This window comes from Oncorhynchus mykiss, chromosome 25 (assembly GCF_057628025.1).
Source record: "Oncorhynchus mykiss isolate SJ-2025 chromosome 25, ASM5762802v1, whole genome shotgun sequence".
Classification (NCBI taxonomy): Eukaryota; Metazoa; Chordata; class Actinopteri; order Salmoniformes; family Salmonidae; genus Oncorhynchus; species Oncorhynchus mykiss.
Genome location: NC_143046.1, coordinates 51,698,782 through 51,718,400, shown reverse-complemented (window position 1 = coordinate 51,718,400; position 19,619 = coordinate 51,698,782). Strand labels below are relative to the sequence as shown.

The window sequence follows — 19,619 nt, the reverse complement described above, 5'->3', positions numbered from 1 at the left end:
TGTGAAAGCGTGTTTTTGGAACACTTCACATGTGATCACGTTTTCACGTGTAGTTTCAAGTTATCACATGTTGCCTTACACGTTGTCACGTTATCACATTAACTTCACATAAGATCACACGTGATCACATTCATGTGTTTTTTCCGTAAGGGTAGGGCCTCAACCTAGCCTCCACAGGTAAACAGACTTGGGTTCAAATACTATTTGAAATCATTTCAACTACTTCATCTGGGCTTGATTGAGTTTGCCTGGTTTAAGGGATCAATAGAATAGTTACCAAACTGAAAACCCCACCCATTTTGTACTCCAGAAAGGTTAGAGGAAACGCTAAAAAGTTTTTGAAATATTTAGAATAGTGTTTGAACCCAGGTCTGCAGGTAACATGAGGCTAACAGCTAGCGTGTCTTTTGAATAGTTGGCAAGGCTAGGAAAGCCATTGCTGCCTGTCATTGGATCTGGTGAGAAGAGAGGAGAAAGGAGGAGAGAAAAGACAATTCTTCCCAGAGAGAGAAAACATGTTTCCATTCAGCGAGACACTTCTTGGGCAAGCCTTTCATTGAGGCTGTTTGTCTTAGTAATGAATATCCCCCATGGGGTGAGGGCTGTGGCTTTCTGAAAGGGAACAGGCATGCCATTACATACAGTGCCTTCAGAAAGTATACACACCCCTTGACTTTCTCCACATTTTGCTTTGTTACAGCCTGAATTGAAAATGGATTAAATTGAGATGTTGTGTCACTGGCCTACATACAATACCCCATAATGTTGAAGTGGATTTTTTTTTAACAAATAAATTAAAGAAGAATAGCTGGAATGTCATGAGTCAGTAAGTATTCAGCCATGTTGTTATGGCAAGCCTAAATACAGTAAGTTCAGGAGTAAAAAGTTGCTTAATTAACAAGTCAAATATAAGTTGTATGGACTCTGTGTGCAATAATAATGTTTACAATTATTTTTTTAATGACTACCCTATCTCGGTACCCCACACATACACATGCCTCGTAAAGAAGGGCACCTATTGGTAGATGGGTAAAGACACAATAAAAAGCAGACATTGAATATCCCTTTGAGCATGGTGAAGTTATGAGTTATACTTTGGATAGTGTATCAATACACCACGTGACAAAGATACGGACGTCCTTCCTAACTGAGTTGCTGAAAAGGAAGGAAACCACTCAGGGATTAAACCAGTTAAAGAGTTTAATGGCTGTGGTAAGAGAAAATAGGATGGATCAACAATGTTGTAGTTACTCCACAATACTAACATAAATGACAAAGTGAAAAGAAGGAAGCCTGTACATAAAACAAATATTCCAAACGATGCATCCTGTTTTGCGATAAGGCACTAAAGTAAAACTGCAAAATATGTGGCAAAGAGATTAACTTTATGTCCTGAATACAAAACGTTATGTTTGGGGCAAATCCAACACAACACATCACCGAGTACCACTCTTCATATTTTCAAGAATGGTAGTGGCTGCATCATGTTATGTGTATGCTTGTCTTTGGCAAGGACTAGGGATTAGAGGAAAACCTGGTTCAGTCTGCTTTCCAACAGACACTGGGACACAACTTCAACTTTCAGCAGGACAATAACTTAATTAGAACACAAGGCCAAATATACACTGGAGTTGCTTACAGTTTTGACTTAAAACAGTTTGAAAATCTATGGGAAGAGTTGAAAATGGCTGTCTAGCAGTGAACAACCAACTTGACAGAGCTCAAAGAATAAAAACAATTATAATGTGCAAATATTGTGGTGTGCAAAGTTCATGGAGACTTACCCAGAAAGATTCATAGTTGTAATCGCTCCCAAAGGTGATTCTAACATGTATTGACTCATGGGTGTTAATACTTATGTAAATGAGATATTTCTGTATTTCATTTTCAAGAAATGTACAGACATTTCTAAAAAAAAAAACGTTTTCACTTTGTCATTATGGGGTAATGTGTGTACTGTAGATGGGTGAGAAAAAAATATATTTAATACATTTTCTATTCAGGCTGTAACACTGCAAAATAAGTCAGGTATGAATACTTTCTGAAGGCACTTTACATTATTTTGATTGTTTTAGTCATTTAGTTTGTGACCAATCCAAAACATCCATTAATTCCTTGAAGTTACGGGCAATGGAACGTTTCAGAGAGACTTCATACAATGAACATACAGACACACACACACACACACACAGACAAAGACACACACTGCATTTACAGAGTTACAGCATACCTGCCATCCTTACATGGACTGTAATGGTTTTTGTCTTTCGAGGTTGGGGCACCTACACACACACACACACACACAATGATACACACACACAAAGCCGCACCCTCTGGATGCAATTGAGAACTCCAGGGATTTGAGACAGGCAGGCTGGAGCAGAGGTATAGCTAGGCAGGCACCCTGAGACTGGAGGAGCGTCGCTTTAATCAATGCATGCAGCAGTGGCCAAGGCACGCCTAGGGCCAGGCAGTCGGACCTGAAAAACCAGCTGCTCAGAATTACAGTTACCATACAGCGTGGCGTCCAGCCTCTACACACACTCCACAGAGAAGCAACAGAAACCATCCAACCAACCAACATTCTGTTGTGTTTTGTCTTCTTCCAACACTGTGCGTGAAGTGTGTCGTTTCTGCGGGTCGTCTGACTTTTTGAACGCTTTCCACTTTCAAATCATTTTTTTTTCTTCTACTTCGTTTGGCAAAGTAGCCCACTTCTCTCTGCTCCAATCCCCTCCCCCCCAGCTTCGACGGATTCCTGAGTGGGCTATGTCCCCTGTGGCTGAGGGAGTGGGGGGCAGGTGCTTCTTCTGAGGCTCCTGGAAGAAACGTCTAGGACAGAAAATCTGAGACAGGTGAGCAATCTGAAAGAGGGAAAGTAGTGATAAAGGTCTCTCACTTTCTTCCCCATATACTCTATCTCTACCAGTCTGCCGGGTCTCTGTGGTGTCTTTATGCGAATTAGTTACTACACTGGCTCACAGACAAGATAATCTGGGAGTGGGCTAGAACTCGCAAGGGGATGGGGGGGATGGGGGGGGGGGGGGGGGGGGGTAAGTCCTAGACGACGTGGCGACCGACAAGCAGCAGGTGAGTCTCAGGTGGAATGCCGAAGCCAGAATAGCTGACATTCCAGAGAGGGGTAGTAAGGATTTGGAATACTAGTTGCGCTGCTAATACGGCTGAAATAAAAAGTTTGATGTCTCGTTCTCACTCTTCCTGTCTGGGTCGGATGCCTGATTCATGGGAATAACGTTACTGAGGCGCTTATCACCACGTTGATTGTTGAAGGGGACTGGGGAAGATCAATGCTTTGGGATAGAGGCTGACAAGGTAGCGTTATGAGATGACTTTTTCTGAAAATAAGTTTTCACTTCTTGGACATGACATATCATATCATTCACAGAGGGTGGAATAAGTTGTGTTATTATTTTGTAAACATGTCATGACATATGTCATCAAAATCAAAAACATACAGGGATGAATGAATGATGAAATCTTTCATTATTCATTCATATTTTGGGGTCAATCTTTCTTATGAAAGCAGTAAAAATATTTTACAATCAACAATTATTCCCATATAGCATATTTTTTCACATTGAAATGACAAAATGTACTGTGTAATTACAGTACATAGCTTAATGTGTACATTTTCTTGTATATGAAGACTGCTTCCTCTCAGCATTGTTCTAAAAGTAGATCAGTGCCCTGCCATTCTGCTGTCCTTGGTTCTCTCCAGTTGCTACAGAAAAGGTCATCGAGTCCTTGACTTTTTTGAGGATGCTATTCTACACACAGTGCCACTATATTTAAGTGGTTTTATGAACTCATTATGTGCCTAATATCAAATGAATAGTGTTAGATCGTACCAGATGAACGTCTTGTTGGTGGCACAGTTCATCGTTGGAAGTCTCATTTTGTGGAATCCTATAAATATATTTTTCTCACATACTGTCCATCAGTAGTCAATTTCATATATATATATATATATATATATATATATATATATATATATATATATATATATATATATATATATGACGGTGCCATGTTGAAAGTCACTGAGCTCTTCAGTAAGGCCATTCTACTGCCAATGTTTGTCTATGGAGATTGCATGGCTGTGTGCTCGAGCATATATACAGTGCCTTGCGAAAGTATTCGGCCCCCTTGAACTTTGCGACCTTTTGCCACATTTCAGGCTTCAAACATAAAGATATAAAACTGTATTTTTTTGTGAAGAATCAACAACAAGTGGACACAATCATGAAGTGGAACGACATTTATTGGATATTTCAAACTTTTTTAACAAATCAAAAACTGAAAAATTGGGCGTGCAAAATTATTCAGCCCCTTTACTTTCAGTGCAGCAAACTCTCTCCAGAAGTTCAGTGAGTACACAACAGTATCTCGGACCTGCCTGGTGTGTTCCTTGTTCTTCATGATGCTCTCTGCGCTTTTGACGGACCTCTGAGACTATCACAGTGCAGGTGCATTTATACGGAGACTTGATTACACACAGGTGGATTGTATTTATCATCATTAGTCATTTAGGTCAACATTGGATCATTCAGAGATCCTCACTGAACTTCTGGAGAGAGTTTGCTGCACTGAAAGTAAAGGGGCTGAATAATTTTGCACGCCCAATTTTTCAGTTTTTGATTTGTTAAAAAAGTTTGAAATATCCAATAAATGTCGTTCCACTTCATGATTGTGTCCACTTGTTGTTGATTCTTCACAAAAAAATACAGTTTTATATCTTTATGTTTGAAGCCTGAAATGTGGCAAAAGGTCGCAAAGTTCAAGGGGGCCGAATACTTTCGCAAGGCACTGTATGTATATATATATATGCAGAAAATAGTAAAAATAAAGAAAAACCCTTGAATGAGGTCTGTTCAAATTTTTACTGGTACTATAAATATTTATATATATATGGTACCATAGTACCAGTCAAAGTTTGGACACACCTACTCATTCAAGGGTTTTTCTTTATTTTTACTATTTTCGACATTGTAGTGAAGACATTAAAACTATGAAATAACACATAGGTCAGTCAACCCGGAAAATTTCAAGAACTTTGAAAGTTTCTTCAAGTGCTGTCGCAAACACCATCAAGCGCTATGACGAAACTGGCTCTCATGAGGACCGCCACAGGAAAGGAAGACCCAGAGTTACCTCTGCTGCTGCAGAGGATAAGTTCATTAGAGTTACCAGCCTCGGAAATTGCAGCCCAAATAAATGCTTAAGAGTTCAAGGAATAGACACATCTAAACATCAAATGTTCAGACTGTGTGAATCAGGCCTTCATGGTCGCATTGCTTCAAAGAAACCAATACTAAAGGACACCAATAAGAAGAAGAGACTTGGTTGAGCCAAGAAACATGAGAAATGGACATTAGACCGGTGGAATTGATGAGTCAAAATTTGAGATGTTTGGTTTCAACCGCGGTGTCTTTGAGATGCAGAGTAGATGAACGGATGATCTCTGCATGTGTGGTTCCCACCGTGAAGCATGGAGGGGGAGGTGTGGTGGTGCTTTGCTGGTGACACTGTCTGTGATTTATTTAGAATTCAAGGCTCACTTGACCAGCATGGCTACCAAAGCATTCTGCAGTGATACGCCATCCCGTATGGTTTGAGCTTAGTGGGACTATCCTTTGTTTTTCAACAGGACAATGACCCAACACACCTCCAGGCTGTGTAAGGGCTATTTGACCAAGAATAATTGTAATTGTACCTTTATTTTACTAGGCAAGTCAGTTAAGAACAAATTCTTATTTTCAATGACGGCCTAGGAACAGTGGGTTAACTGCCTGTTCAGGGGCAGAATGACAGATTTGTACCTTGTCAGCTCGGGGATTCGAACTTGCAACCTTTCGGTTACTAGTCCAACGCTCTAACCACTAGGCTACCCTGCCGAGAAGAGTGATGAGTGCTGCATCAGATGACCACCTGGCCTCTATAATCACCCAACCTCAACCCAATTGAGATAGTTTGGGATGAGTTGGACCGCAGATTGAAGGAAAAGCAGGCAACAAGTGCTCAGTATATGTGGGAACTCCTTCAAGACTATTGGAAAAGCATCCCAGGTGAAGTTGGTTGAGAGAATGCCAAGAGTGTGCAATGCTGTCACAAGGCAAAGGGTGACTACTTTGAAGAATCTCAAATATAAAATATATTTTGATTTGTTTAACACATTTTTGGTTACTACATGATTCCATATGTGTTATTTCATAGTTTTGATGTCTTCACTATTATTCTACAATGTAGAAAATAGTACAAATAAAGATAAACCCTTGAATGAGTAGGTCTGTCCAAACTGTTGACTGGTGCTGTATATATGTTAGATTTTATAGACCTGTCAGCAACGATGTGGCTGAAATAGCCTAATTCACTAATTTGAAGGGGTGTCCACATACGTTTGTGTATATATATTTGCTTACAAAACATTAAGAACACCTTCCTAATATTGAGTTGGATTCACCAGGTGAATGTGTCATGGAAACAGCAGGTGTTCTTAATGTTTTGTAAACTCAGTGGATATACAGGAAGTGCCAGAAATCCATGTTGATACATTTAATACATTTTGCCATTACAGATAAGTTCTTAATGTTTTACATAACTTAATTGCAAGATTAAATATCACCCTGATTTTGGATTTGGATACAATACATTCTCATCACTTCTAGAAGCAGTGATCTTGCGACTCTCAGTAAAGGCAATGTTTAAATGGTTGAGTGCCTGGGGCCTAGATGGTGCTCTTCAAGGATCAAGCCACCGGGGCCTGAAAAGTGGGCTGTAGGTGACAATTAATCAAACCTGCAGTGGAAAACTAGGAACCAATGAAACATTGCCGACGTTATTGCTTTATGCCCTTATATGAAGAGCGGAACGACTAGGTGCACCTGTGCCATATTGACTGGTTCAATATTGACTCAGACCTTCGTTTGATTAAGGTTGCTCACTGTACTGTGGGTTAAATCTGGACATTTTTTTAAAAATAGAGGAAACTAAATTGTACTGCGGCGCTTGTCTGTTGGAAGTCAATTGTATGAAAAGAACAATAAAATATGATTTGTTTGCAGAGGGAAATGGAGAGGATATTATGCTTTACAATGGGGGGTTTGTGGTTTGTGGAACAACACACATGCGGCTGGAAGGGTCACAGAGGGGTTAGAGAGAAGTATGGGTGGAAAAGAGGAAGAACAGCAAATAGAACAAAAGGCACAGTTGAAGTCAGAGTTTACAGTCGGGTTTATGTTCAGTGGATTATTTCCACTGGGCACAGACGTCAGTACAATGTCTCGTTTTGATCTCCATTTGGTTGAGTAACATGAATTCAACGTGAAATCAACAACAACAACAAAAACTTCACCGTGTCATTGAATGTAGGTTAAAAGTTTGGTGACAAAAAAGACGAAATGCCCTGATGTGGATGCCTTTTTGCAAATCCAATCAGTTTTCCACGTTGATTCAACGTCATCACATTGATTTTGGTTTAAAAAAAAAAAATACGTGGAAACAACGTTGCTTCAACCTGTTTTTGCCCAGTGGGTTGGTTGTTGAATAAGTTCAGGTGTAAGGTAGGTCATTGCTAGCCTGGTTAATGCAATGCAGTGTTCAGTCTAGTTTAACCAAGTTTTGTCACTGCTGGCCTACTGTGCTGTAGTTGAGCACATTTTCTCAACGTTTCAATACCAATGGCACGTGGTTGCTTATTGATCTCCAAACGTCCAGAGAATATCCCTAGAACGTCCGTGACTCACCTATACAGCATGTGATCCATAAGTTATCAAGGGCTGTTACCTCAGTAAATAGCAAAGCTGATAAATATGTCATTAGTAATCGCCCATGACCTAATGGTGAGTCAACATGAGAGAGTTGTGTGATGTTTGCTGCAGAGTTGGGAGACAGATGAAGTGTGGCAAAATTGGAATTGGAAACATTAGTTGAGGTAAATCTCGACCTATTTTTTTCTGTTTCTGAAAACAAGACTATTTGTCAGTTGGCTGAGATATTGTTTCACAAAGTTGAGAGTCAAAATGTATTCATTTGCACCAATGGCCCAATCTAATTCCAGCTGTACAGATCACATCTCTCTGTTTGGCATCAGTTGAGTTTAATGGGAAAGCCATGCGGATGTCATCCTAGAGTGGCCCTGGAAGTGAAATTCTGACTGCTGACCTCTGAGTGAACCTGGCAGTGGGTGTTGTCACCAGGCAGAGATTACCCGGAAGCACTGATCTGGAGCCAGCTTTTAAATATTGTGGTGATGGTTTTTAGTTTGTTTTGTGGTTGTTAAGACAGGTCCAGAATCAGATCAGTAGCCTATAGTTATACCTTGCTTAGTAGGATATGACACAGGCTGTCACAGAGGTAGTTGGGATAGTGTTGGGCATTGGACTCTTTTAACCTGAGGGGTTTTAAATAAATCTCAGATACTGGCTGAGACGGCAATACTGTCTTGGTTCCATCATAACCGTGGGCAACACCAAAAATGGTTGATAAAGGGACAGTTCACCCAAATTGCAAAATGACACATCTGCTTCCTTGCCCTGTAAGGAGTCTTTGGACAAGAGACATGCAATCCATTTGTTTACTTGGCTGCTGTCAACAAATGCTAACTTAAGTCACGTTAATATACCCTAAGTTAGCATGGGACAACAACAATATTATTTGATTCAGTCTTACCCATGGGCAACACAGAGAATGGTTCACCAAGGAGGTGTACCACTGATCCTTCGACTCACTTTTCTATTACGTTATTGAGGTTTTGTTAGAGCATGGTGTCCTACCAAGCATTGAGAACGTCAACAAAAGATCTTGAGAAGGAATAGGATCTGGCATTATAGGATAATTGTTCTCCTTTGCACTTATAAGCACTGTAAAGATATATGAAATGAGGTCTAGCATGATGACATGAATGGTTGTTGATTCATAAGGGTTGGATTGAATGCAAATAATATCCCACTTAAATTGTGATTCTTTTACAATATAAAGTCAGTCACTACGGAGACTTTTAAACACTTCAGATCTGTGTGTTAAATGCAACATGATCTCACTCGCTAGAGGCCATGCTGTATGGAGACTCAGTGCTGATCTAGGATCTGTCCATACAATGTTATATCGGGGGGAAGTTGCTATGAGGTTGTTATGCTGATAGAGGTGAAGCAGAGACTAGACTCACTGCCAACATGTTCATCACTCTGGACAGTAGTTTGGATTCATGGAAAACTGACGTGGGGCCTCCCTGGTCCTGCCCCTGAACAGTTCTACGAGGCTTTGCATCAGTAGAGGAGGCAGCTACACTCCCAGCGCGGGAAATATAATTGCTGTTATGAAATTGTGGTGGTGAATCCATTTGAATGTAATCAGCTAGGAATGGTGCTGGCTTTTTGTTTCTCTGATTGTTTTATTTTTTTTACCTTTATTTAACTAGGCAAGTTAGTTAAGAACAAATTCTTATTTTCAATGACGTCCTAGGAACAGTGGGTTAACTGCCTGTTCAGGGGCAGAACGACATATTTGTACCTTGTCAGCTAGGGGGTTTGAACTTGCAACCTTCCGGTTACTAGTCCAACGCTCTAACCACTAGGCTACCCTGCCGCCTAGTGTGTGAGTGTGTGTGTGTGTGTGTGTGTGTGTGTGTGTGTGCGTGTGTGCAAGCAGGCATCCGTGCATATGAGCATGCACATGTGTGTGAGAATGTGCAGGGGAGTAGTACTAGTGGAACAGAGTCTGATCTTCCGTGTTCCAGGGTTCTGAGCTTTTTATAGCCAATGCAAATCTTGTTCTCTTTTGAAGCACCTGTTCAGATAAATGGGGGTCAATAGGGTGCTAGCTCAACCACCCAGCATGAGATGTGAGACTATTAATTTGTTCTCCATAATATCATATATATAGTGCAATCGGAAAGTATTCAGACCCCTTTACTTTTTCCACATTTTGTTACATTACATGCCTTATTCTAAAATGTATTAAATTGTTGTTTCCCCACATCAATCTGCACACAATACCCCATAATGATGAGCGGAAACATGTTTTTAGAAAATGGAGCAAATTTATTACAAATAAAAAACTGAAATATCATATTTACTTAAGTATTCGGACCCTTTACTCAGTACTTTGTTGAAGCACCTTTGGCTGTGATTACAGCCTCAAGTCTTACACCTGTATTTTGGGAGTTGCTCCTATTCTTCTCTGCAGATCCTCTTAAGCTCTGTCAGGTTGGATAGGGAGTGTTGCTGCACAGCTATGATGTTCGATCGGGTTCAAGTCTGGGCTCTGGCTGGGCCACTTAAGGACATTCAGAGACTTGGCTGTGTGTTTAGGATCGTTGTCCTGTTGGAAGGTGAACCTTCACCCCAGTCTGAGCTACTGAGAGCTCTGGAGCAGGTTTTCACCAAGGTCCTTTCTGTACTTTTTGCTCCGTTCATCTTTTCCTCAAACCTGGTCTCCCAGTACCTGCAGCTGAAAAACATCCCCACAGCATGATGCTTCACAGTAGGGATGGTGCCATGTTTCCTCCAGACTTGACGCTTGGCATTCAGGCCAAAGAGTTCAATCTTGGTTTCATCAGACCAGAGAATCTTGTTTCTCATGTTTCTCATGGTCTGCGAGTCCATTAGGTGTCTTTTGGCAAACTCCAAGCGGGCTGTCATGTGCCTTTTACTGAGGAGTGGCTTCCATCTGACCACTCTACCATAATGGCCTGATTGGTGGAGTGCTGTAGAGATGGTTGTCCTTCTGGAAGGTTCTCCCATCTCCAAAGAGGAACTCTGGAGATTTGTCAGTGTAATCATTGGGTTCTTGGACATCTACCTGACTAAAGCCCTTCTCCCCCAATTGGCCAGCTCTAGGAAGAGTCTTGGTTGTTCTTCCATTTAAGAATGATGGAGGCCACTGTGTTCTTGGGGACCTTCAATGCTGCAATTATTTTTTGGTACCCTTCCCCAGATCTGTGCCTCGACACAATCATGTCTCGGTATCAGGTATCAAGGTAAGACCCAGATGCAGACCGTGTCGAAGTAACAATGTTTATTACAGCAACAGGGGCAAAGGTACAGGACAGCGGGCAGTCTCAGGGTCAGGTCAAGCAGAGGTCGGTAATCCAGAGGTGGGGCAAAGGTACAGGACGGCAGGCAGGCAGGCTCAGGGTCAGACAGAGAACACAGGTATAAATACACGGGGGATAAAGGGGAAGATGGGTGACACCTGGAGGGGGGTGGAGGCAATCACAAAGACAGGTGAAACAGATCAGGGTGTGACACTCTGAGCTCTACGGACAATTCCTTCGACCTTGGTTTCTGCTCTGACATGCACTGTCAACTGTGGGACCACACAGGTGTGTGCCTTTCCAAATCATGTCCAATCAATTGAATGTACAACTCCAATCAAGTTTTAGAAACATCTCAAGGATGACAAATGGAAACAGGATTCACCTGAGCTCAATTTCGAGCCTCATAGCAAAGGGTCTGAATACTTATCTAAATAAGCCATTTTTTTTTTTTTAAGTAGACATTTGCAAAAATTTCTAAAAACCTGCTTTCGCTTTGTCATTATGGGGTATTATGTCTAGATTGATGAGGGGGAAAAAAACAATTTAATCCATTTTAGAATAAGGCTGTAACAAAATGTGGAAAAGGGGTCTGAATACTTTCCTAATGCACTGTAGCTTTGAAATCCTAACATCATGAACTTCTGAAGAAAATAAGCAGTTTCTCGACTCATAAACTGACTTTCTAGAAGGGAGTGCGCGGCGAATGGCTATGCAACTGCATGACACAGCATGGCAATGTGAATTTGATTGGCAAGGAATACCCATGCTTCGAGCATTATGCACATCTCCATTCATTTCCCCCGCTGTTTACCATCTCATTTTTTTAATAAATATATCTGATACTTATTTTCTACTACAAAGATCTGGTCAAAGGTCAAATCATGAATGAGGCAGAGTGAAAGCGAGACAAGGGGCTAGACAAGATAAACTACAAAACACTCAATCTCTAGAGTAAAAGGGAGACATCCATGTCCCGTGTCTACTCAGTGAAACACTGTATATAGCTAAGGCCATACAAACTCAATTCTATGTTTAACGGATGCCCCTCGAAAATAAAATAAAAAATGTGCTCGCTTTCCTCACAAAAAAATAAGTCATCTGTTAAACATTTATCAATGTTTGTGGCGAGCACCTCAATCAACAACAGTTTTTAAACCAGCATTTAGAAAGGGAATTTCAAAAGGAAATAATGGGAAGGTTCCGTGCCAAAAGAGATAGCACTGACAGTATCATCTGTAGTGTTCTGCATATCTATGTAACTCAATTCTCAACAGTGTTTTGGCTGCAACACTGTTGACAATTGACGATTGATGATCACTTCACCAACATGATACGTAGATAAGATCATTCATTGTAACCAAGTAAATTCATTTAAATATGGTGACTTAATTGCAGCTTTCGCCTTGTCATGTGGAAGGCCACGGAAATATTTCATCCATATTTACTATGACATCGCAGATCTTTAACGCCTGCACATTTTGTTTCATGTAGGTGTTCACAGTGTAGGTGTTCACAGTGTAGGTGTTCACAGTGTAGGTGTTCCCAGTGTAGTTGTTCACAGTGTAGGTGTTCACAATGTAGGTGTTCACAGTGTAGGTGTTCACAATGTAGGTGTTCACAATGTAGGTGTTCCCAGTGTAGGCGTTCCCAGTGTAGGTGTTCACAGTGTAGGTGTTCCCAGTGTAGGTGTTCACAGTGTAGGTGTTCACAATGTAGGTGTTCCCAGTGTAGGTGTTCACAATGTAGGTGTTCCCAGTGTAGGTGTTCACAGTGTAGGTGTTCACAGTGTAGGTGTTCCCAGTGTAGGTGTTCACAATGTAGGTGTTCCCAGTGTAGGTGTTCACAATGTAGGTGTTCACAGTGTAGGTGTTCCCAGTGTAGGTGTTCCCAGTGTAGGTGTTCACAGTGTAGGTGTTCCCAGTGTAGGTGTTCACAGTGTAGGTGTTCCCAGTGTAGGTGTTCCCAGTGTAGGTGTTCCCAGTGTAGGTGTTCACAATGTAGGTGTTCCCAGTGTAGGTGTTCACAATGTAGGTGTTCACAGTGTAGGTGTTCCCAGTGTAGGTGTTCCCAGTGTAGGTGTTCACAGTGTAGGTGTTCCCAGTGTAGGTGTTCACAGTGTAGGTGTTCACAATGTCCATCATCTTCACAATGTCATCATAATGTCTGCATTTCAGATAGGCATTCTTGGGGAAAAAAATGCGTTTAGAGTGATGCACAATATGTTGTAAAATATGTTGTATAATCTGCACCAAGGTAACAGACAGAGGATATGACGTAAACAAGGTTATTTTTTTATTTTGATCAGGGCCTGTCAGTCAAACATGTGTCTGGAAACTGGTTTTCTGGGAAATGAACGATACACGGGAACGAGGAGAAACACATAGTATCACCGATACAAATATAATTGATGATATTTCTATGGTACTGTATCACCACTCCATTATACAATATGGTTAATGCTCAGGTATAGCCTAAATGGGTGCCCAAGGTAGGGCAACTTCATTCCAGTGGCTTTTGGCATGTGTTCATTAATTCATTCCACCCACTTGTGTTCTGTCTTTCTCTGCCCACTCTTTCTCTTCCTTTCTCTATTTTCCTCACCCGTTTTGTTGGCGAGGATATGGCAGGCGTTCCTCAGGTGGCTCTTGAACTCATAAAATGTAGGACGTTAATGACTCTGACTCATGTCAATTTTCATATAATTCCTATGACTGAATAGGCTCCATGCTTAGATTTCAAAATGCCTATGCTGCAGGCACATCATTAATGTGACAGACTCTCTGCAGGGTGACACCAAACGCTAAGTTCATTATCAATCATCTAACAATAACCACTCTCTCGCAGGGTGACGCCAAGTTCATTAGCAATCATCTAGCAATTACCTATGTAATCATTTTTTACATTTTATATATGAAATGTGGAATTTTATTGCAGATATATAGTATCCTCTTTGCATGACAAGTTTGTACCTTTTTAATGCACCCAACTGTAGTTAGAGGGAATCATAATCATCAATGTGAAGGTTTGTGAAGGTTTCCTGTGAAGGTTTACAGCAGGTCCCGGAATCATCAGATGACACGCTGAATTGTTTTCTCTGTCTGCACAGGAAATTGTTGAAGATGACTTCAACTGTCTCACCTGTGACCAACTTCACTACAGTATTCTCCAATACCACAATCACCACCAAGTCCAAAGAACAAATACTCACTCAGAGTAAGTGGGCGTGTGTGTGTGTGCGTGTGTTGTGTGCGTGCATGCATGTGTACTGTATGTGACCTGGCTGGTGTGTGTGAGAACTGTTTGTTAGCACCATTTTATTTGCCGTTTTTGTTACATTTCAGAAGTGAATACACTATTTGTAATAGTTTCACAATGACACCAAGTAGTAGTAATCATTTAACACACACATTTTTTATCAATAGGAAATTATTGCCCTAGTTAAGATACGCATGTGCTTATAAATAACATCCCAGTGCGTCACACAATCTAATCAAGATGTACTGCAAGGGAGTGGTAACAACTGAAACTTGACCCGTTCACTAAAGGATACATCTACAATCCCTCCCAACAATGCTATCAACAATGAGAGGCAGCATGCAAGATGGCTGACGAACGAATGTTGATGACAGTATACTAATTGACCATTCAATCTCACAAACAAATAACATTGTTACCTCTTTGCTCATTTCCCCAGGTTCAGGGGCTATGATTGCTGTCATTGTCATCGGGATCATTATCCTTCTAACCATACTACTTGTCACCCTGAGGACATACAACAGGTCAGGCTGCATTTCATATAAATAGGCCTCAATTACATGCTCAGTGACACAGTCAGCCATTGCAGGTTCCCTTTCAATTGTTTGTTTTCGAAATCTAACAGAGCGATTCACCAGAATCTCTAGAAGCTCAAAGAACCAATCACACACACACACACACACGCGTGTGTGTCGGAGACAGACAGGTCTAGTGGCAAAAAAGATGAGCCCCTACCCTCATACTGAAGAGCCACTCGCCTGACCTCTGGTCATTCTCATCTCTCTTCCTCATCATGAAGAGTAGTACTCTAGGCTGCTCAGCACGACTTGATCTGTTTTCAGGTTCAACTGTTCACAGGTGTGCTGCAAGGTTACGCTGCCAAGCGCAGGTTTTTCAGCTCTTGTCTTCTGCATCACTGGTACTTCCTGTTTGAGTTTTTGGTTGTAAGCAGGAATCAGAAGGATAGAGAAGGATAGAGTTAGGGTCTGATTTGCCTTTTATGTGTTTCTGTATGTGGAGTAAAGTTGATCTGGAGTTTTGTTGCCTCTAGTTGCACAGGTGACAAGCTGGTAAAAAATGAGTTAAAGCGGATTTCAGTTTTACTGCATTAAAATCAACGGCCATGAGAAAAACTGCCTCTGAATTTTCATTTTCTTGTTTGCTTATGGCCCTATACAGCTCATTGAGTGCGGTCTTAGTGTCAGCATCGGTTCGTTGTGATAAATAGACAGCTACCAAAAATATACATGAACTCTCTTGGTAAATAACATGGTCTGCAGCTTATCATGCGTTATTCTAACTCAGGGAATCAAAAACTTGAGACTTCCGTAACGTTAGAGATCGCACACCAGCTGTTGTTAACAAACAGACACACCTCTCCCCCTCTCGCCTTACCCAAGTCTGCCGTCCGGTCTTGACAATGCAGATAAAAACCAGCGAGTTGTATATCCATGTCCTCGTTCAGCCACGACTCCGAGAAACATAGGATACTACAGTTTTTCAGGACCCGTTGATAGTTTAGTCTCGAACAGAGATGATCCGGTTTTTCTCCAGTGACTGCACGCTTGCCGACAAAACAGAGGGCATTGGTGGTCTACATGCTCACCGACGTAATCTCGCCGCCTTCGCTTACCTCTCTTTTGCCGCCGTTTCGGGGATCAGGGCATGGTCCGGGGTAAGTAGAACATCCAGAGCTGCTGACTCGTTGAAGTAGAAAACTTCATCCAAAACGAGGTTAGTGATCTGTGGAGCAGAGCACAATTACTTTCACTATGTGCGACTCATGTCCCGGGCGTGCTGAATGTAGGAGCGGACTTATTGTCCAGGGGGAATCATCATCACAGGGAATGGTAACCATCCCCAAGTGGTGAAACACGTCTTCTCCTATAAGCCTCACACTCCCCAGTCTAGTCAGAGTGAGGGAAGAAGGCTCGTTTCTCATCTTGGCAGCCCCTCGATGGCCAGGCAAGCTCTGGTTAGCAGAGATCATTATCCTGCTGTACGACGAGCCCTGGCAACTCTCGTTATACAGGGATATTCTGACCCAAGTGAACTGAGACATTGTCCACCCTCACCTGCAACACCCATGGCCCTCTGGGCCTGGCCCATGAGGTTCAATCTGGATGTGACAGGCCTGCATCTTTGAGTCATTGACTATACAGAGTGCCAGGGCCCCTTCTACCCGCTCGCTGCGGGAAAACAAGTGGTGCATTTTTTAGAAGTTGTGTGACCAAAAACAGATCATTCCTTACCAATGTCCTGTATCCGAGGTGTTATGCTTTTTGCAGGACCTGAACAGGGTCTGGCACAGTGGCTTTATCCACTGTTAAGGTCTATCTAGCCGCTATCTCGGCCTATCATATACGCTTCAACAATAACATGGTGGGAAAACACCCCCTGTTATGTTGTTTCATGAAGGGGGCACATCGCTTACGTCCAGACTTTTTAGCTGCTGGAAAGTGTGGAGATTTATGTCCTTTAACACTGTTTTTACATTTGCAAAGAGAGTGAGTGAGTGCCTACAGGCTTTCCCAAGGTTTCCTTGTTGCCCAACCCTGCCTTGATGCCTAAGGTCAGGGCAATAACAATTTTCTTGCCTTGGAGCTTGTGGTTTTCCACCCACCGCCTTTCCCTTTGACCAAAGAAGAACGGTTCCACCGTTTGTGTCCAGTATGCCGTTGCACATATATTTTGGATAGAACAAGAGCTTTGCGCAAGAGCAACCAACTCTTTGTGTCCTGGGTGCCTCCCTGCAAGGGAAGGCCCTTCTCCCATCAATGGTTATCACATTGGATTGTGGAAGCTATTATATTGGCCACTGTTTAACAGGAATCTCCTTGCAGGAGATTTACGATGCGGCTTGTTTGGCAACCCCTCAAAACTTTTATGAGGTTCTACCGGCTAGACGTGACTGCGCATTCTTTCGTGCATACTATCCATTCTTCTGAGAGGATGTGCGATACGGGAGTTGGCCATATCCCACTGTGAGATATCAAAACAAGATATCTCAGTGAGATATCCCACCACATTCCCCTGCTCACAAGTGTGAGGAAGTTTGACATGCTCGAAAATGACCCGCGGGCAAGTATCTCCGACAGATGTGTGTGATTGGTTCTTCGAGGGCTGTACAATTGAAAAGTAAACTCACACACCTATAGTGCTAGAAGGTGCATGGAGAAAATCTGAAAACACTGAATATGAAGCAAAACTCCTGCACACTGGTGATCCTGATGCTTCAGAAAATGTTATGGATCTCATAGGATAACTGTGCTATACCAACTCAATTATGTTTTATCAAATGTTTTATTGGGTGTATATGTTCTGCTAATCCAGATGGTATTGACTTTTTGTGAATAGTCATTAGAAATGAACTCGAATTTTAAAATGCAATGTATAATCTATTTTGCTATAGTGAGGGCTTTGACGGGTTATATTATCAGGAAGAACTCAGGGCCCTAAGATGGATCTTTGAATGTATTTTACCCTTCACCAGGCGGACACATGCGTCCAGAGTGCTGGGTACAGGCTCCAAAGGGCCACCTCGACAGAAGATGTCCTCTTCTACAGTGCAGACCAGCATGCCCTTGGGGAGCTTTGTGCTGTCAAGTAGTATGTCCGAAAATGGATTCCGGCTGCCCCGAGTGGAACTAAACAGCCTGGACCAAAACAACTTGGAGCAACAAAGCAGAATCAGCGATTCGACAGTAGTCACCATACACGATACTCCATCACTAGGGAATACATAGCAGGCCGCTAACGTATTGGACAGGTGACAAAGTCAGCATATAATGCTTGAAAAGAAAATCTTTATTATGAACAAAGTGGTGCTATAAGAACGCAATGAATATGCATGGACACTCCTGTGGACATAAACAATTGCTTTCTTGACTACAGTGTTCAGAACATGGACAAAATGATCCTGCTGTCTGTGCATTTGCAGCTGTGCTACCAACAACCATGAGGATGAGCGTTGGAGGAGAGATGTGTACAAGATTTACGGCATGAACATGGTATCATGTCTAGTTTTTCTGTGTGCGTACATTTCTGTGAGGGAGTTGCTCACAGGGTTTTACATTTATTCACATTATTCTGATGTAAGATTATTATTCTTTATTTTTTATCTGAATAATGTTGTTGTGGTTTTCAGGAAAAATCATGAGAATGTTTCTGTGAAAAGTCGATACTGGTTTGAATACCTGTGGAGCATACAATTATGAAATAATAAGTCCCAATTAGTTTGATTCCAAAGGATTTTGCACTTTTCACTCACCCTATCCTGTGATTATTTTTGCTTGTGGTTATTTCATTGAAATAAATATTGAAAATTAATCTTGATATTTCTAAAAACGTGTGTGCATGTTTCTGCTTGAATATGATACATTTGTATTTCTTCATTTACAGTGCATTCGGAAAGTGTTCAGACCCCTTTACATTTTACACATTTTGTTACTTGAAAGCCTTATTCTAAAATGGATTGCATAGTCCCCCCCCCCCCCCCTCATCAATCTACACACAATACCCCATAATGATAAAGGTTTTTAGACAATTTTGCAAGTAAAAAATATATTTAAAAAAATGAAATATGACATTTCCATAAGTATTCAGACCCTTTACTCAGTACTTTGTTTGAAGCATATTTGGCAGCGATTACAGCATTGAGTCTTCTTAGGTATGACGTTACAAGCTTGGCACACCTGTATTTTGGGAGTTTCTCCCATTCTTCTCAGCAGATCCTCTCAAGCTCTGTCAGATTGGATGGGGAGTGTTGCTACACAGTTATTTTCAGGGCTCTCCAGAGATGTTCGATTGGGTTCAAGTCCGGGCTCCGGTTGGGCCACTCAAGGACATTCAGAGTTTTGTCCCGAAGCCAATCCTGCGTTGTCTTGGCTGTGTGCTTAGGGTCACTGTTCTGTTGGAAGGTGAACCTTCGCCCCAGTCTGAGGTCCTGAGCACTCTGGAGCAGGTTTCCATCAAGGATCTCTCTATACTTTGCTCCGTTCATTTTTCCCCTCGACCCTGATTAGTCTCCCAGTCTCTGCCGCTGAAAAACATCCCCAATGCATGATGCTGCCGCCACCATGCTGCACCGCAGGGATAATGCCAGGTTTCCTTTAGACGTGACGCTGGGCATTCAGGACAAAGAGGTCAATCTTGGTTTCATCAGACCAGATACTATTGTTTCTCATGGTCTGAGAGTCCTTCAGGTGCCTTTTGGCAAGCGGGCTGTCTTGTGCCTTTAACTGAGGAGTGGCTTCCGTCTGGCCACTGTAGTATAAAAGCCTGATTGGTGGAGTGCTGCAGAGATGGT

General features: G+C 41.9%; 1 protein-coding gene across 2 annotated transcripts; it reads left to right on the top strand.

Annotated features, from left to right (window-relative positions):
- Window positions 1–2,197: 2,197 nt before the first annotated feature.
- Window positions 2,198–18,658, top strand: LOC149972036 (uncharacterized). 2 transcript variants are annotated; one of them, XM_090220468.1, is made up of 4 exons: window positions 2,198–2,855; window positions 14,163–14,269; window positions 14,751–14,835; window positions 17,805–18,658. In XM_090220468.1, exons 2-4 carry the CDS (start codon window positions 14,176–14,178, stop codon window positions 18,055–18,057), a joined length of 432 nt encoding a protein of 143 aa, XP_090076594.1. In that variant the 5' UTR covers window positions 2,198–2,855; window positions 14,163–14,175; the 3' UTR covers window positions 18,058–18,658. The 2 variants fall into 2 exon arrangements, with proteins under 2 accessions (XP_090076594.1, XP_090076595.1); XM_090220469.1 differs by lacking the exon at window positions 2,198–2,855 and adding an exon at window positions 3,088–3,333.
- The last annotated feature ends 961 nt before the right edge of the window (window positions 18,659–19,619 follow it).